The sequence below is a fragment of the Marmota marmota genome, unplaced genomic scaffold (genome assembly GCF_001458135.2).
Source record: "Marmota marmota marmota unplaced genomic scaffold, marMar, whole genome shotgun sequence".
Taxonomy (NCBI): Eukaryota; Metazoa; Chordata; class Mammalia; order Rodentia; family Sciuridae; genus Marmota; species Marmota marmota.
The window spans coordinates 2,180,854-2,199,189 of record NW_026000207.1 but is presented as its reverse complement, the minus strand read 5'-3'; the positions used below and the strand labels follow the sequence as shown (position 1 = coordinate 2,199,189).

Genomic DNA, 18,336 nt, shown 5'->3' with positions numbered 1-18,336 from the left:
ATGTTCCCCACGTTCTCTCCGAAGAGACGCCAGAGATGGAAAGACAACAGCCAGCTCTGCAGGTCAAACAGCAACACCTTTATTATCTCTCCAGTGGCTCCCCAAGTCTCCCCAAGCTCATGCCTCTCCTGCCCTCCCCCAAGCACCCTTTAAAGGAGGTGACAAAGGTGGCAGTGAAGGGGGAGGAGGAGAAACACCTTTATTGGAAGAATAGTGCAGACATGAGAAAGGGGCTGAGGGTGAGCAAGCACGGGAGGTGGGGGTCCCAGGAGCCAAAGCCTTTCTTGGACCCCTCCAGGGGGCAGCCCAGAGACAGCCTGGCATGCCCCAGGCCCAGGCTCGACAAGGCTACAGTGCCTCAGGTGGGAGGGAGGGAGGCAGGAGGCCTGGGGCTCCCGCGGAGAAGGGTGAGAAGCCACCTCCTTTCACCGATCCATGCTGTCATCGGTAGGGCTGGAGAAACAGGTCTGTAGCAGCTTTTCACAGAACTCCAGCTCCTCCTGCATGGCGGGGGAGAAGGGAGACCTGAGCAGAGGCCAGGCCCTGCCCAGCATGCATGGTAGCAGGGGCAGGTCCTCTCCACTCCTGCCCACCCGAGAAGCCACCCAGGCTTTGCTGACCACAGCTCAGATCCACGATTCGCTTTCTTTCCTCACTGGTTTCTGAACTACTGAGCTAGAACCTGGGATCTCCCCACACCGGTCGGTTCTCAGACCAGCACCCTTAGGCCGCTCTGACTCCCCAGAGTGATTGACCCCATCACTCCATACCCAAAATCCCTTCCCTAGATACAAACCCCAGACACCAGGAAAAAAGATAAAAGACCTCCATGGCAGATAAACTACAGATAAAAAATGAAAGAAAATAAGTTGGGGAGAAAGTGTTTGTGATTTATATGACAAAGTTCTGGCATACTTAATGCTTAAACACTTTTAAAAACTCGACATAGGGCTGAGATTGTGGCTCAGTGGCAGAGTGCTTGCCTCACATGTGTGAGGCACTGAGTTCAATCCTCAGCACCACATAAAAATAATAAATGAATGAATGAATGAGTAAATAAAAAGTATTGTGTCCATCTACAACTAAAAAAATATTTAAAATAAAATATCGAATGAAAACTCCACTCCCCAGCTGGGTGCAGTGCCTTGCCCTTGTAGTCTCAGTGCCTTGGGAGGCTGAGGCAGGAGGATGGCAAGTTGGAGGCCAGCCTCAGTAACTTAGCAAGACCCTCAGTAACTCAGTGAGACCCTGTCTCAAATAAAAAATAAAGCTGAGGGCAGCGGCCCACAACTGTAATCCCCCCCAACTCAGGAGATTGAGGCAAGAGATTCACAAGTTCCAGGCCAGCCTAGGCAGTTAAGCAAGGCCCTAAGAAACTTAAAAAAAATAAAAAGGGATGGGGATGTGGCTCAGTGGTTAAGTGCCTCTGGGTTCAACCCGTGGTACCAAAAAATTAATAATTAGTTAATTTAATAAAATTAAAAGGGTTAAGGATGTAGCTCAATGGTGGATAAATGGACAATAAATAAATGAACAAAGGATATGAATAATTATTGTTCACAAGAAAAAAAATGCCTAATTTCACTCCTGGGAGAAATGCAAGCTGGAAGGAAAAATCACTTTGCACAGTTAGCCTGAGGCGGGCCACACGGGCAGGCGGGGAGCCGAGTGCCTGGCCGGGGACAACCTGGCAGCAGCCAACAGCACGGCCTGCACCCCCCATCCTCGAAGCACACCCGCAGCCACTATCCTCCTTTTTTGTCAGGGGCCGGGGCGGGGTGTTCTGGGGAGCGCTACACCACCGCGCTGCACCCCCAGCACTCCTGGGTTCTGACTTTGAGGCAGCCTTTTGCCTTCTTGAAACGCGTTCTGCAGATGTACAAGATAACGTATATAAAAGATGATTCTTATAGCAGCGTTGGTAGCAGGAGAGAGAAGAACCCGCACACCCCTTAGGGGACAGCTACCTCAGAGGAGCCAGGCAGAGCCTGCAGCTGTCACCAGCGAGGAAAGAACCCAAGCGCAATGCATGCTGGGAGGTGTTAGGGAAGAGAACAGGACAGGAAGTAACTGCAGTCATGAGGAGCTAATTCTGCACAAAAGAGAGGAAAAGAAGAACTATGTGCACCTCTGCTTAGATGCGAGCCTAGTATCTTAGGGAGGGTACACAAGGACCTGGAGGAGGCACAGGGCAGCTGAGGATGTGGGTAAGAGCCTTTCACTGTTTACCCTCCTCTGGTTTTGATGTTTGGAATCATGTAACTACAGATTCTGTTCAAAAAACATTACCAGGAGCCTAGCACAGTGGCGCACACCTGTAATCCCAGTGACATGGGAGGCTAAGGCAGGAGGATCACAAGTTTGAGGCCAGCCTCAGCAAAATAGCAAGACATTGTCTCAAAATAAAAAATAAAAAAGTGAATAGAGTACCCCTGTATTCATTCCACCCGCAATACAAAAAACTTTTAAACATCAGTAAGGAGGGGTTCACTCAATGGCACAGCTTATATTCAGCATGTGTGAGGCCCTGGGTTCCATACTCAGCACAGCCCCCCCCAAAAAGGACTGACTGATAGTCAACTAGAGAATGTTGAATGACAGAATTACATTAAAATCAGATTTATATCTAGAAATCTGGAAAGATGTTCAGAACCCCCAGGAAAGAAGGCCACTGAAGACAGAGGAGAGCTGGATTGATACGTCCACCACGAGGGACTCTCTGAGTGCCAGCAACAACCAAGAGCTGGGCAGCAAGGAAGAATGCGGTCCGGCCCCAGAGAAAGCGCAGCGCTGCGGGCACTGTGGCTTTAGCCTCCGAGCCTCCAGAGCCCTCTGAGAAAGTGAACTTATTTTAAGACATTCCGCTGACTGGGCACAGTGGTGCACACCTGCAATCCCAGGGACTGAGGAGGCTGAGGCAGGAGGATGGGAAGTCTGAGGCCAGCATGGGCAATGTGTCTCAAAATAAGAAAAAAAGAGATGGGATGCTATAGCTCAGTGACAAGTGTCCCTGGGTTCAGTCACCAGGACCAAAAACAGAAAGAGAAAAGACACCCCGTGGGCTAGGAATGTAGCTCAGGGGACGCCTGCCTGCCTAGCACTCATGAGACCCGGGTTCCACCCCCAGCACCACAAAAGGAATAACCAAGACGCTACGGCCGCTTGCTATGGCAGCGACGGCAGCCGGACATCTGACCGCTGCACACAGCAGTCTCTGCCCTCAGTGGTTTGGTTTTCTTCACTGTTCTTCTAGCTCTGATGTCACATCACATAGAACAGTTCATATTAAACCATACGGTGCATCACACACCCATATACACACAGTGTCTGTGACGACCTGTCCCCTGCCGCCCCTTATGCCCCATGACATGGACCAGCGTCTGTCCAGGTCTGGCACACAGGCTCCCTATCACCTAACCAGTGGAAGATGGAGAAGGAAGGTCAGCCCAGCAGGACACTCTCGATAAGTGCATTTATTATACACCAACTATCTCTTGATATCTATTAAAAGTAGGCAGGTGTTGTGATAACACCTGAATCCCAGTGGCTTGGGAGGTTGAGGCAGGAGGATCAAAGTTCAAGGCCAGCCTTAGCAACATAGCAAGGCCCTAAGCAAACTTAGTGAGACCCCGTCTCAAAATAAAACATAAAAAGAGCTGGGGATGTGGCTCAATGGTTAGGCACCCCTGAGCTCAATCTCTAGTACCAAAATAAAGAAAGAAAGCTATTGAAAATCTTTAAAAAGAGGGCTGGGGATATGGCTCAGTTGGTAGAGCGCTTGCCTCGCATGCACAAAGCCCTGGGTTCAATCCCCAGCACCACAAAAAAAAAAAAAAAAAAAACCTTTAAAAAGAAAGTAAAAGGGGGCTGGGGTTCACACTGGAAATCCAGGCCCAGCCAGGCAGGTCTCCGGCTTCCTGTGACAAGGTCAGGGTAAAGAGCCAGGGTGAGTATCGGGCCTCTCCTGGTCACTCCTATTCCATGCCCAGCAGAGGAATGGACAACCCAGGGGCGGGCAGGCTGCTGAAGCACCATCAGTAAGCATGAATCCATCACCTACCAATCAGGTCCCTGAATTAATCACTAAAATTATTAAATGACTTAAATTATTAAATGACCCATCGTTTATCTACTGAATTATTACTTCTTATCTGTTAATTAGTATCTAATGGGTTACTTATCACTTTTTAATTACACTATCTAATCAATAATACAATTATTCATCGTTTACTTGTTTCTTATCAATTTAATGAAAATCTTTAACCCACCATCCCTCCTCCTCGCTGCCCTGCACGGACACAGGGTGCCCGTGACCACCACAGAATGGCTGAGGAGGGATGCACCCAGGTGGACAGGGAGGGAGGGAGCCAAGCCAGCAGCGGAGCGCTGCCCACCCCACGCACCTGGTACTCCTCGTGCTGCTGCAGCAGCTGGCAGCGGTGACGGAGGAGCTCCTCCAGACCCAGCTCGGGCTCCCGGCACTCACGCACTCCCTGCGGGAAGTCTGTCACCAGGCTACAGGGGACAAGGGAGCAGCTTTCAGGAACAGCCCTCTGCCACTCAGACCAGGTTCCCCACGCACGCTGCCCACCCCCCACCCCCCCAGGGGAGCCCAGGCAGGTGGCTGCCCTACAAGGCACTTGGTCCCACATCATCTCAGAGGCTAGGTGACTAGAGACACTTGGCACAGGCTGCCATGCAGTCCCCCGTCACCCCGAACCCCTCACATGGCTCCCCTCCTCCATTCTGCAGACGCTTGGCAGCTCTGCTGCAGCTGTTGGGAGCAGGCAGGGAAGACTTCCCTCTCCCAGGGTGAGGAAATTAGGGCTCTCTGACCCCAAATTCCTGGCACCCCCTCAGGGAAGGTTCCAAGTCCTGGGTCCCAGGTGGGGAGGAAGCTGGATGCCCAAGGTGCTCCATGGGGAACCACGTGGCCTGTCTCCCAGGGCCCCACACACCTGCACAGGGCTCCAAGCACGTGCTCATGGAAGGGGCTGTGCTCTGTCCGCACGAGGGCCACCAGCTGCTGGACCATCCCCATGGAGCACAGGGTGCCTAGGGAAGGGCTGCGGGGTGAGAAGGACAGTCCCCACATCACCCTGCACCCTCCCCAGAATGTCCGCTCCCTTGAGGAGGCCACCCACCTTTGTGTTCAGGGTGGCCCACCAGCAGGTTCTGCAGCAGGAATGCCGACTTGACCTTGAGCTTCTGCACTTGCTGCTGCATGGCCCGCATCAGCACAGAGAAGCCATCCAGGCGGAGGAACTGCAGCAGCCCAGCCTCCTGCTCCCGGACAAGGCCTGCGGGACGGCCCTGAGGTCAGAGTCACCCCTCCACCACCATCACCACCACTACCACCACCACCATCAACCTCCCCACCACCATCTCCACCATCACCCTCCCCACCATCACCCTCCCCTCCACCATCTCCACCATTACCATTACCACCATCTCCACCGTCCCCATCCATCTCATCTACCTTTTTTTGAAGTACCTTTGAAGGTATAATTCCTAACCCACACAGTTCCCTGTTTCAAAGCCTACAGCTCAGTGGTTCCTGCAGACTCACCAGGTTGTGCCACCAGGCCCACCTCCTAACCCAGAACACTTTCAACACGCCGCCCCATGAACAGTCATTCCCAATTTCCCCTCCCCAAGCCTGCAACCACGCATCCCCTTCCGTCTCCCTTCTGTCTCCATGGTCTGCCCAACCTGGACACTCTACACACTGTGACCTCTGTGTCTGCCTTCTATCCCGCAGCACGTTTTCAGGCCCATGTGCACCTCCTTTCCTCTCGTAGCTGCATGACATCCCCTGTATGGACTCGCCTTTTGCTATCCATTCACCCGCTGGCGCTGGTAGAAGCACGACTTCCTCACTCCTGCCACTGTCCCACAGCCTGGTGTGCCCATTACCCCCAAGCCACTCGGTTGGACACAGCACTTCCAGAGGCTGTCGTGGGGTACACGAACCAAAGCTGCACAGCTGCCTTTCCCTGAGCATGGGCACCGCCCCAGGGGTCTCACTTCACACTCAAGTGGACTGAAATGCAGGGCTGTGCTCCTCACTGACACCCCGTGTGCAGGTACCTGGTGGCCTGACTGTGGCTCCTGTCCCTGCAGGCCTAGAACCTGCCAGAAGCTGACTCCCTGGAGGCCAGACTGCCCCCTCTTGCTCAGAGGCCTCCAGAGCTCTCTCTGTCCTCAGGATAAAGGCCATGCGTGCTCTACAGACTGGCTCTCTGGGCCTCACTCTCCTCATCTGTAAAACGGAAATCCAAGAGCTACTACTTCTGAGGCAGTCGTGAGAATCAAAAGGAGGTACTGCTAGCCTGGTACAGTGGCACACGCCTGCAATTCCAGCAACTCAGGAGGATCCCAAGTTTGAACCCAGATGCCCCTGGGTTCAAGCTACAGCACCAAAAGTTCTTTACAAGTCGCACTTATCAGCACTGAAGAGAAAGGAGCTACTGGGCCGAGGAGGAGCCTAAGTGAGCACTACCCAGCAGGGAGGGTGGGAGCTGCGCGCTGCAGGGGGCCAGCTACAGGACATTGGCAGGCATGCCGGCCATGAGGGAGGCCGAGAGGGAGGCCGAGAGGGAGACGGGACCTGGGAACTCAGATCCTTCCACTCCATTTTGCTGTGAGCCTGCAGCTACTTGAGGCCAGCCCCAGCAATTTAGCAAGACCTTGACTTACAACTTAAAAAAGGGGCTGGGGTTGTGGCTCAAGAGGTAGAGCGCTCGCCTAGCCTGCATGAGGCAACAGGTTCGATCCTTAGCACCACATAAAAACAAAATAAAGACATTGTGTCCACCTACAACAACAAAAATATATATATTAAAAAAATAAAAAGAGCTGGGGATGCAACTCAGTGGTAAAGCTCCCCAGGCTCAATCCCCAGCACAAAGCTCCCCCCCCCTTCCCCGGCCCCATAGGCACACCCCCACCTGGACCCCAGGTGGGGCTAATACTGCAAGGTCACCACCGTGGACAGCAGGAGGGCCCACGTGAGGAGCCCCCAGCAGAGAAGCCAACCATGTAGGCACACCCTAAAGCCACCAAAGAAAGGGCAGGCCCCATGGACTGCACACTTCAAAATGGGTATGTCAATTCCTTCCAAAACAAATGGCAGCGTAACTCCTGACAGGACAACCTTCTCGGGACGCAGCCACGCTGTGAGGCCACTCAGCAGCCTTCACCAAACCTCTGCCCACCAGGGCCACATGCAGGCTGGCCTCCAGCACTTGGTCTCAGAGGGCACTGTGGCCTGGAATGAGGCACCACCCGCCCAGAGCTCAGCAGGGTGCTCGGTGACTCCCTGCTCCCCACAACCAAAAAGCAAGGAGGACTGGAGGGGGCTGCGCCCCAGGCTTCCCCTGCCCCCCGGACTGGGCAAAGATGCGAAGCCCCTGCTGCTGAGTGACTCAAGGTCCAGACAGTGGGGACAACGCTCCACCAGGTACATGCCAACGGGCGGGAGGAAAACAGGCTTGTGTGCGTCTGTGTGCTCTGAGTTCTGTGCTCACACACCTCACGCCACACACCATACAGGTTCACCTGACACACAACCTGCACCCCACAAACACAAACCCCACCCCACTCACCCAACACACAACACACCCTCACTCACACAGCAACCCCCACACAGCCCACACCCCACGCAGCACACAGCACCCCCCACAGCCCACACCCCATGCAGCACACATCCCCCACAGCCCCCCCACAGCCCACACCCCATGCAGCCCACACCCCACACAGCCCACACCCCATGCAGCCCACACCCCACACAGCCCACACCCCACACAGCCCACACCCCACGAAGCACACACCCCACACCCCACCCTCATTCACACAGCACACATCTCACACACATGTGCTCACAGATCCACTAAGATCTCTGGGAGCAGAAACGTGTGCCAGTGTCCTCTGAGAAAGGGACCAGGTGGCTTGGGGCAGGGACTTTCCTGTGTATTCTTTCAAGCTTATTGAACCATGAGCCACGTGACTATCCCACGGACTTCTAAATACTGAATTAATGACTTCTTTTTTGGTACCAGTGATTGAACTCAGGGCACTCGGCCCCTAAGCCACACCCCCAGACATATTGTGTATTTTATTTAGAGACAGGGTCTCACTGAGCTGCTTAGTGCTTCGCTTTTGCAAAGGCTGGCTTTGAATTTGCGATCCTCCTGCCTCGGCCTCCCAAGCCGCTCAGATTACAGGTGTGCCACCAGACCCAGCCTCCCCAGCCCTTTGTTATTTTGAGACAAGGCTTTGCTAAATTGCTTTAGGGCCTCACTAAGTTGCTGGCTGGCCTTGAACTTGCAATCCTCCTGCCTCAGCCTTTGGAGTCTATGAATACAGGGGTAACCACCACAGCTAGCTAAGACGTGTCTGTCGCTCACCTCCCTAGTCTATGCCATGACATTCCAATTGCCCCTCTCTGTGACTCCTCCCCAGCTAGAATGCTTCCTTCCCACCCCCACCACAGCCATCCTTCCTACAGACCCTCCAGCTCCTCTCCCTGGTCTCTTTGCCCAGCGCCATCTGCCCATGTCACAGGAACAGACAGGAGACCAGGGCTCAGGAACAGGGGTGGGGGGCCCTCCCCATGCCCCACTTCCATAATCACGTGCGGCTGCCAGAGTTAAGAAACAGTCGACCAGGAGCAGAAAAACACGGAGTCACCACGTGACCTAGCAAGCCCACTCCCACCGACGTCCCCAGTGGGAAAAAACTTACGTCCAGACTGGTACACCCACGTTCACGCTCACAACAGCCAAGGACTCAAACGCCTCAGACACCCATCAGCAGTTGGGTGGGCAGCAGACATGCTGCACCCACACAGGGCACGTCACTCAGCCATAAAAAGGAAAGCGGCGTGGCACACACTACAGCAGGGACGGCCACGTGCCCAAAGACCCCAACACAAAAGGTCGCTCAATTCTGTGCACACAGAAAGCCCAGGAGACGCAAGGCCATGAGAGTAAGGCAGACAGACGTGGACACGGGCTGGGGGGAGATGGACAGGGCTGGGGGGAGGTGGACAGGGCTGGGGGAGATGGACAGGGCTGGGGGAGATGGACAGGGCTGTTTGACACCTACAGGATCGCACTTGGTGATGAGAAGGATCTGGAAATGGACAGGGCTGCACGACCGTGTGAACACACTGGGAGGGACTAAACTGTACACCGTAACAGGACAGCGTGTGGCATGTGACTTACATCCCAATAAAACTATTAAAAACACAAGGCCGTCCACGGGGGTCCTGGAGCAGCCCGCAGGCCCCGAAACACAAAAGCAATGCCGCTGGGCTCTGCCCTGCTCCCCGTGTCCTCCCAGGGCCTCCCTGCCCTGGACCCTCCTCTGTGCAGAGCGGAGGGGACACTGTGGTCCCTAACTCAGGGGGTGAGTGTGGGGCCTGAGCAGTCACCCCGGCCTGGAACAAGCACCCCACAACATGTCACCCAGGAGCTGGGGCCAGTAGGAGCTGCACAAACCCTGGGCAAGCCTCCATCCGCACCACAGTTCCTGGGAAACAGCCCGTCAGGGTCAAAGGCAGAGCTGCCGTGGGTCTCCACCCAGGGACTCTGCAGTGCCACACTGGGTGGTGGCCGGGGACATGGCTCAACACCCCATGGCACACAGGATGGTCCCAGGGAGAGTGAACTGGCCCCAGGCATGGACAGAGCAGGGCTGAGACTGTGGGTGCAAGGCACTCAACTGGAACAGAGCACTGTCCACTAGCACCATCCCGCATGGCTGGCGTCACCTAGGAGAGGTCGATGCTCCCAACAGACACGAAGTAAAGGAAAAAGGAGATGCCCCTCCCTCTGCCCCTGGTGGGGACCCCGCCTGGACAGCACTGGCCCCAGCCCTACCCCACACCCAGACACTTGGGACACTCACAGGAAATGGCGAAGAGGGCCTTGACGCGTACCGTGTCGCAGGCATCCCGGTCCAGCAGCCGCAGCAGCTTGCGAAGGGCCCCGAGGCCCAGCACCTGCTCTTGGATGGCCGCCACGTTCTGACTGCATGTGCCGATGAGCTGAGCCGCCCTCCACCGCAGCCCTGCAGCCCCCGCCTCCAGGTACCGGCCCACCAGCAGGTGCATGCCTGACAGCTGGCAGAAATCTGTGCCACAGACAGGAAGGCAGAAGTCAGGGTTGGGCTGAGTGGCAGCCCGGAACTCACAGGTTGTGTGCTAACCCCGACACCTCAGCATACAGGGACGGGACATGGGCATGGGGTCTCGTTTGGAGGTGATGGCCTGACACTGTGAGCACACTACACACCATGCAGTCGTACTGCTTGCCAATGGCCACTTCGGTCCTGTGGATTTTGCCTCAATGGAAGTAAGGCCAAGGAATATGGGAGAGGACACTCTGCACAGCCCACCCTCACCAGCACTGCATGGTTTTACCAAGGAAACAGCCAGCCACATCAAGGAAGAGAAAAGCTGGCCAGAAACAATGGCCACACCTGTGGTCCCAGGGGTTCAGGAGGCTGGGGCAGGAGGACCACAAATCAGGGCCAGCCTCAGCAACTCAGTGAGGCCCAACTCAGCAAGACCCTGTCTCCAAATAAAAAATAAAAAGGGCTGGGGATGTGGCTCAGTGGTAGAGTGCTTACCTGGCAGCTATGAGGCCCTGGTTCAATCCCCAGTATCAGTAATAAAAGGAAAAGGAAAAAAGAGAGTTCACATGCACACACACACACGTGCAGAGCAGACCAGGAGGAAAGGGGACGGCAGCTCTTTCTCCCTTGGTTACTGGTCACCGCTGCTGTGCCTGGAGACTCGCACACTTAGCACGCGGCAGCTGCCCAAGAGATTTCCCAATCAAGTGGAAGACGAATCAGACAAAAGTCACAAAAGCCGTCCTGTGGACTGGGGGCACAGTGTTCACTGCCCAGTTATGCCTGGGAAACAGGAAACCCAGAGCACCGAATGTGCTCCCACACCTGGAGCAGGGAGGCCTTCCCAAACCTCATCTTCCCACATCCAAAGTAAGACACCTGAACCCCCTGCCCTGCACGTTTGCCAGACCTGCAGCAAGGCAAATGGAGTCCCATGCAGCTCCCACCTCCCATCCTCACGAGCCCATGGACACAGGAGGTACCCAGGGCTTCAAGAGCTCTCAGGACCAAACTCACATGCCGCGAAGCAGCACAGTCTGCACTAAGCAGCCGTGGAAGTGAAGTCCAACCCAAACCCTGACTCGGCACCCACCAGCTCGGGCTTACAGGCTCAGCCATATTAGGACAAGACCAGAGCATGCACCTCAGTCTGCAAGGCCTCATGCCCATGTCATTCCCGACCCTGGACCCTCACTTGCTCTGCCCTGCCTCAAGGCCTTCCTAAGTCTCTGAACAGGAGATGCACATTCCCACCTCATGACCTTTGCCCTGGCTGTCCCTGCCACTGGAATGCTCTTTCCAGATAATCCCACAACTCACCTTCTCAGGTCTCCGATCAAACATGGCCCCTCAAGGAGGCCTTACCTGACCACTCCACCCAAAACCACCTTCCCACTCATACTCTGGGAAGTAGCCGTGGATGCCCAGCATACAACAGAGAAATGACGAGTCTCAGGACTCATTAGGCAAGTAGTGGACAGAAGCCACCACCAGGCTGACTTAATAGGGTCCAAGAAGGGCCTTGCTCCTGGTGGCTGGAAGGGGAGGCTAGAGGCTGGGGTGGGGCTGGTGGTGCGGTCCTCAAGAGAAATGGTGACGAGGCTGAGCTGTCTGAGATGTGGACAGAGGCAACAGGCACTGGTAGGGGATGAGGGGTTACCTGCAGCATTGTCCATGTTCTCACACAGGTCAGCCAGCAGCTCCAGGGCCCCCTCGCGCTCCTGCTGGTCATTAGCCATTTCAGCTTCACCAGCCATGGGCGGCGTGGGCTGGGACAACACTCGGAGACAGCTCTTCATCTGCTCCACCTCCTCTCGCTGGCCTCGGAAGGCGGCTGACATGGCCTCCTGCAGCCATTGACGACGCTGGAGGACAAGGATGAAGAGGGAAACAGCCATAGCTAGTTAGGGAGTGACGGTATTAGGAACAGCCAACTGGGAGGCTGACTGCCCTCTGTGACAAGTATCTGTGGAGCATCGTTTTATTCCTAGGCTCTTTTCTGGGCACTAGGAACTTGGTCCTGAGCCAGCAGACAGACACTCCTGCAGGGGAAACAACCACCACGCAGCGCGCGGCCCAGTGACACAGACAAGCACCGCTCGCTGGTGAGGTGAGCAGAGGGAGGTGGGCCACTGGGGGGGTGCAGACTGGACGTGACGGTTAGGCAGGCCGTGGTGCATAAGGCTGGCGACAGAAGAGCCAGGCAGATACCAGAGATGAACACTCCAGGCAGAGGGAGTGGCCAGGAGCCAACAGAGCGGGCAGATGCAGAAGACGCGCGGGGGGGGGGGACGGACCCCCAGGAGCAGGTCAAGCCTCGCCCTGTGGCTGTCCGTGAAGACCTGGGGTCTGAGAATAAGGTCAGGGAGGCTCTGGGCAGAGGGAGTAGAAAGACAGAGTGAGGCAGAAGGGCAGGGCGGGGAGATTCTCAGGAGGCTAAGGTAGAGATCCAGGCAGTGGTGAGAAACAGGCCCCAGGATTATTATAAAAAAAGAAAACCGTAAGGAGCTGAGATGTGGGGTGAGAGAAGGGAGTCAGGATGACCCCAAGGTTTTGTGTTTTGTTTTTTATTTTTATTCACAGATGAACGTGGTATCTATATTTATTTTTTTTAGGTGGTGCTGAGGATCAAGCCCATTGCCTCACACATGCTAGGCAAGCACTCTACCACTGAGCCCCAGCCCAGCCCAGGGCTTTTGTCCTAAGGAATTAGGAGGAGACAGCCAGCCTGCAGAACAGCAGACTCAGAGTGGGTGCAGCACCGACAGAGCCCCCTTTCCAGCCTGGTGGGTCTGGCTGTGGTCTATACACCCAGGTGGAACACAGAAAAGGCTGCCTGAAGTTCAGATCAGAGACCTGGCTCCGATGACTTTCTCCACTTGGCTCTACTGACGCTGAGCGTGATCATTCTGTGTGTATCGGGTCGGGGGGGGGGGGAGACTGTTCTGCACACTGGCATCCCTGACCTGCAACCACTAGATGCCAGCAGCACCCTCCTTCCAGCTCTAACAACCAAGAACGTTTCTACTCACTGCCAATTGTCCCCTGGGGGGATAAAACTGCTCCTAGTGGAGGGCCACTGCTTTGAGACATAAATTTGAGACTTGTCATAGTTATGGCTCAACACAAGCAGGAAGAGAGTATGGATAAGAAAAGAGATCCCAGGACTGGTCCTGGTGCATTCCATTATTAAGAAGTGGGGAACAAGGAAGAGTCAACAAGGGAGAGGATGGGTGGGGGCCAGTGATGGACACCAGGAGACTACATCGTCCTAAAGAACAATTGTCGGAGGCAGTGTGATCAAACCTGCCGCTAGGTCAAAGGAGCAAGAGCTGAGAGTTAACAACGGAAACTTTTTTTTTCTTTTTTTGCCAGGCCCCGTGTTAAGTCCTCATAAGAGGGCTCTGTAGTCACAGTTCTAGATAAACTTGAGCAAACTAACCTTTCTGTGCTTGTTTCCTACTTTATTGTTTTAAGGGTTTGATGACATGATATATATAAGTGGATTAGCACCATTCAGTAATTGCCAATTAAATACTACATCCAATAAATGTTGCTATCAATCTTCAAAACAACTCTATGAGGTATTACCATTATTCCCAATCCACAGATAAGAAAACAGAAGCACAGAGAAGTTGTGACTTATACAAGGCAAGGTCACACCATTGGCAACTGGTACAGTCTGACTGAAGTCAAGCTGATGTGCTGCCTAAGCACAGGGCATGATGTGCAGGCAACTGATACTGGACTCTGAGCCCCCCTAAGGAGTATGGTTATAGCCAAGCACCATGCTGTGATCTCAGAGACCCAGGACACTAAGGCAGGAGGATACCAAGTTCCATGTCAACCTCAGCAACTTAGCAAGGCCTTGTCTCAAAATAAAAAATAAGAAAGGGCTGAGGACATTTTGGGGGATGTAGCTCAGTGGTTAAGCACCCGTGGGGTCAATCCCCAGTATCAAAAGAAAAAGAATGAGAAGTCCTTTTCTCCTTATCAACACTGCAAATAAATGAAGATCTGGAGACTCAGAAAGATTAAATAAAATACCCAAGGTCACACAGCCTGACAAGGTTGAATCCAGGTTTGTCTGGTTCTAAAGAGCCTTTTTGTTGGTTTGTTTGTGTTTGTTTGAACCCAGAAAGCTATTCTGCCTCCCAGAACAGTGCTGGAATAGAAGCATCTGTCCCCTAAGACACTTGACATCTGACCTCTACAATGACCCTATGCAGCACAAATACAGCCTACCATGCTTCCATGTCTGGGATCCTGCCCCCATCCAGGAAACCCCAAGCTACTAGTTCCCCAAGCCACACTTTCCAAGACACCTCTGTTCCCAGGCCCCCCACCCCAGCTTCTTGGGTCCCAATACTTTACCTCCGCACTCATGGGTTCTGGAGGGGGATCTGGCTCCTCAGAGCCCGCCGTGATGGCCATCTGCAGCAAGCCTTGGAGGTTGCGTGGGGGCCGGGGATTGCCCGAGCCCCCTGCTGAAGAGCCGCTGCCCCCTGAGGAACAACCCTGAGATGCTGCGGGCAGCGCCAGGGGGAGGCGACTGCCCCCGGAGCCTTTGTCTGCCATGGACCGTTTGTGAAGGAGGATAGAATATGTTGTGGGAGAGAAGGTGGTCACCGCTGAGGCAGCTCGGTCGTCCTGATGGGTCGATTCCTGGGGGTCTGCTGAGAAGGTGGCACTTTAGGGGAGCTCGGCGTCCCCCCATGACCTCAAACCTCTCTGCCCACACCTGGGTTAACCACAGCCCCCTTCCCTTCCTTCATACCAACTGGACCCTTCCCCAAAGTCATAAGCCCTTCCTTCTTCCATAGCAACAAGCCCCACCCACTCTCCCTAACAACAAATCCCCTCCCCCATCTCCACTACGTGCGTCCCCGTCTCTTAGCAACCCAACTATCCCGCCTCCATTGCAATAAGCTGCTCCTCCGTTCTCCTTAGCAACAGGACTCTTCCCTCCTCTCCGAGGAGGGTCGCCGTAGCGGGGCAGATCTCACCTTCCCGAGCCTCGAGCCCCCGCCGCGCCTAAAGACACAGTCGCCCGCACCTGACTCTGCTGGGCGCCGCCATCTTGGCCGGAAATACGCACGGTTCCTCCCGGAAGTGCCTGAGTCACCCACCCAACCCAACCTCGCGCGGTAGGTGAGGCTGAAGCCGCCTGCCCTTGGCTCAGAGCCAGTGCTGGGGGCGGATACCGCACTCGGCCCCGCCTCCCGGATGGCCCCTCCTCCCACTAGCACCACCTCTTCTACTCAGCTCGCTCACCTTAGCGAGCCCCGCCTCCTCATCGCAAACTCCACCCACGCCGGCGTGAGCCCAGCCCCCATCCATGTTCCCCCTCCCCTGTTCTAGGCCTTTCGGCCTCTCCCAGTTAAGCCCCGCCTCAGCTCCTGGCGCTTCAGCTGCTCCGGTTGGGCCGCCCCCCCTAGTAGGCCACGCCCCCTCTCGCTGCTTGCGCTGCCTAGTCCCTCCCCCTCAGGAGCGTGGGTGCCTAGACTTTTTTTTTTTTTCCTTAGGTGCTGGGGATCGAACCATGAACCATGTGCATGGTAGTCAAGCGCTCTACCACCGAACCACATTCCCAATCCTTTCTATTTATTTTGAGACAAGGCCTTCTCTAAATAGCTGGGGCTGACCTCAAACTTGGCAGTCTTCTGGCCTCCTCCTTCTGGGTTGCTGGGATACAGGCATGCACCACTGCATGCCCAAATCTGATTTTATCCCCACTACTGTAGCCCTGGGATCTCAGCCCTGATATACAACTTGTGCAGCCTTAGGCCTCTCTCCTGGACTCAGTCTCTCCATTTGTCAAATGAGGCTGCAGTGAGGACCTCGCTTATCATCCCTCATGCACTCATCTGAGTCCTGCCAAGCAGAGAGGAGGAAATTCTGGAGGCCACCAGAACCTCCGTCAGGATTCAGAGAGCCAAGGGAGCCAGGGTGAAGGGAGGCCCTAGGCCTCCGTGCAGCAAATTTGGGGCTTAGGTCTGCAGGGTGTTTGCCTGGGGCTGGGCTTAAAGAAACCGCATCTTGGTCTGCATAGAAGGCCCTCCCCATCCACAAGGGTGTGCTCAACTTCAGGTGAGGCCACCAGCTAGGAGATACCGGAGACCTGCTGGCCTCGGTTGTGCAAAGGATTACTTGGAGCAAAGATAAGAAGGACTGTGGGTATTGGGAGCTCTGTGATGTGGATAGGATCTGGGTTTTGAGTATTCCACTGTATTAGTTTATATTGCTGCTGTTAACAAACTCCCAAAAGCTTGGTGTCTTAAAACAATACACATTTATTATCCTGATGATCTGGAGGGCAGAAGTCCAAAGTGAGTGTCAGTGGGCTGAAATCAAGGGGTCAGCAGGATTCCTTCTGAAGGCTCTTGAGGAGACTGTTTCCCTTGCCTTTTCCATTTTCTAGAAGGCACCCTTCTCCCTTAGCTTGTGGCCATGTCACTCAGACCTCTGCTGCCTTCTCCTCATCTCCCTGTCTGACTCTGACCCTCCTTTGTCCTGTGATGACATTGGGCCACCCAGATAACTAGGACACTCTCCCCAGCTCAAGATCCTTAATCACATCTGCAACATTACTTTTGTCACATGACATATTTACAGGTCTGGGAATTAGGGTGTAGACATCTGTGTACATGTGACTATGCATAATACCTGTAGTATAATGTGACATACATAGAGCATGTCACATTATATGATGTAATGTTGCATATATGAGTGCATAAATAATACCCTTGTAGTCTAGATGAAAAAACACATGTGCCTATAAAACCTCAGGCTTTAAAATGACCTATAAAGAATGTGATCATATAACTTTCCCTCTGTAGTGACACTTCAGAGAGAAAGGAGGCCCAATTAATGTTTACATAGGTATAACCCAGGATATATGGCCACTGTGCTTCTAAGACTGTGTAAATCTGCTTCTTGGCCTCCCTTTCCTCTCTCTGCCTTGCTCATTCTTTTCTGGCCACACTGGCCCCTTCAGTGTTGCTACAGCACCCAGGCACATTTCTGCCTCAGGACTTTAGAATTTGCTGTTTCCTCTTCCTGGACTGCCCTATTTGTCTGCATAGTTCATTTTGCTTCCTGGCCACTGTATCTAAAAATCATGTGCCATTCAGCAGATGTACCTAACCCCTTTCCCACATTAGTAACCTCTTCAGCATGGACCATGACTGTCTGACATGTCTAATGATGATTTTGCTTGTTTACCTTGTTAATCAGCTGTCTCTCCCATTATTGTGGAAGGTCCATAGGGCAGGCATTTGTGCAGACCCAGTTCCCTGCCATATCCTTACCATAGGAACAGTGCCTGGCTCAGTTTTGGCACTCAGTAAAGATTCATGGAACAAGGGTAGTTGCATAGACATGAGCATCTCATAGGAGCCTAAAGGATCATGGCACACTCTGTAGAGGACTTGGAGATGAAAAGGGTGCCAACACCTCTGAGTATCTCAAACAGTCTATATTATGTGGAAATCTAATGGAGTATGTGAATTACCCACAGATTGAACACACATATGTGGATGGATGTGTCCAGTGGAGATGTATGGATTATAGTGGAGCTTGTATAATGAGTTCCGGGACCTATGACAAGCACAGAATGCATAGGAATCTAATATATATGTGTGTGTGTGTGTGTGTATGTGTGTGTGTGTGTGTGTGTATGTGTGTGTGTGTGTATATACATATATATTGGAGCTCAGGGGATTCAGAAAGTTTCTCTGTAGGAGCAGGAGAATCCAAAAGCACCCTGAGATGTGGGACCCTGATGCTGATGGAGCTACAGCTTAGCCAAGGAGCACAGGGTGGGTGATCTTGGGGGACCTGGGGAACAGAGACCACTCTTGGGTCAGCACCCAAAATTCTTTCCCTTCTCTGCCTCTGCCTCCCCCTCTTCTTGCCTCCAGTTTGTCCCCATCTTGCCCAGCACTGGTTCCTCACCTGTGTGGCCCCTCCATGTCCCCTGTTAGTCCCCACCCATGTCCCTCTTTTTGTCTCTCTGCATTTGTCTTGTCATCACATCTGTTTTTCTCCATATCACATCCCCACCCCTGCTGGCCCCTGTCCCTGTCTCTATGACCTTCCTGCCGACCAGTCCCTCTTTTCTGTCTCAGCCCCTGCCTGCCCAGCACTCCGTCTCTCTCTCTCTCTCTCTCTCTCTCTCTCTCTCTCTCTCTCTTT

The 18,336-nt window shown here is 53.9% G+C and overlaps 2 protein-coding genes across 3 annotated transcripts in view; one reads left to right on the top strand and one right to left on the bottom strand.

Moving 5' to 3' along the window:
* Positions 1-57: 57 nt before the first annotated feature.
* Hspbp1 (HSPA (Hsp70) binding protein 1) lies at positions 58-15,552 on the bottom strand. Of its 2 annotated transcripts, none has more exons than XM_048791665.1 (8): positions 15,415-15,552; positions 14,515-14,813; positions 11,801-12,005; positions 9,913-10,137; positions 5,145-5,300; positions 4,959-5,055; positions 4,404-4,515; positions 58-500 (listed from the first exon to the last, which is right to left on the bottom strand). In XM_048791665.1, the coding sequence occupies exons 2-8, from the start codon at positions 14,716-14,718 to the stop codon at positions 426-428; spliced, it is 1,074 nt and encodes a 357-aa protein (XP_048647622.1). In that variant the 5' UTR covers positions 14,719-14,813; positions 15,415-15,552; the 3' UTR covers positions 58-425. The 2 variants fall into 2 exon arrangements, with proteins under 2 accessions (XP_048647622.1, XP_015360892.1); XM_015505406.2 differs by lacking the exon at positions 15,415-15,552 and adding an exon at positions 15,147-15,303.
* Positions 14,794-18,336, top strand: part of Brsk1 (BR serine/threonine kinase 1) — a 25,960-nt gene continuing 22,417 nt past the window's right edge. The window contains 3 exon segments of the mRNA XM_015505344.2: positions 14,794-14,811; positions 15,091-15,287; positions 15,387-15,459. Coding sequence (XP_015360830.1) covers positions 14,794-14,811; positions 15,091-15,287; positions 15,387-15,459 — 288 coding nt within the window.

Excerpts from the sequence above, each read along its gene's own strand:
- Hspbp1 (XM_048791665.1), bottom strand. The coding sequence starts at position 14,718 with ATGGCAGACAAAGGCTCCGGGGGCAGTCGCCTCCCCCTGGCGCTGCCC. Across the intron at positions 5,056-5,144 it reads GGGCCACCCTGAACACAAAG|GCACCCTGTGCTCCATGGGG; the intron begins GTGGGTGGCCTC and ends GCCCTTCCCTAG. Across the intron at positions 501-4,403 it reads AGCAGCACGAGGAGTACCAG|GAGGAGCTGGAGTTCTGTGA; the intron begins GTGCGTGGGGTG and ends CCCGCCATGCAG.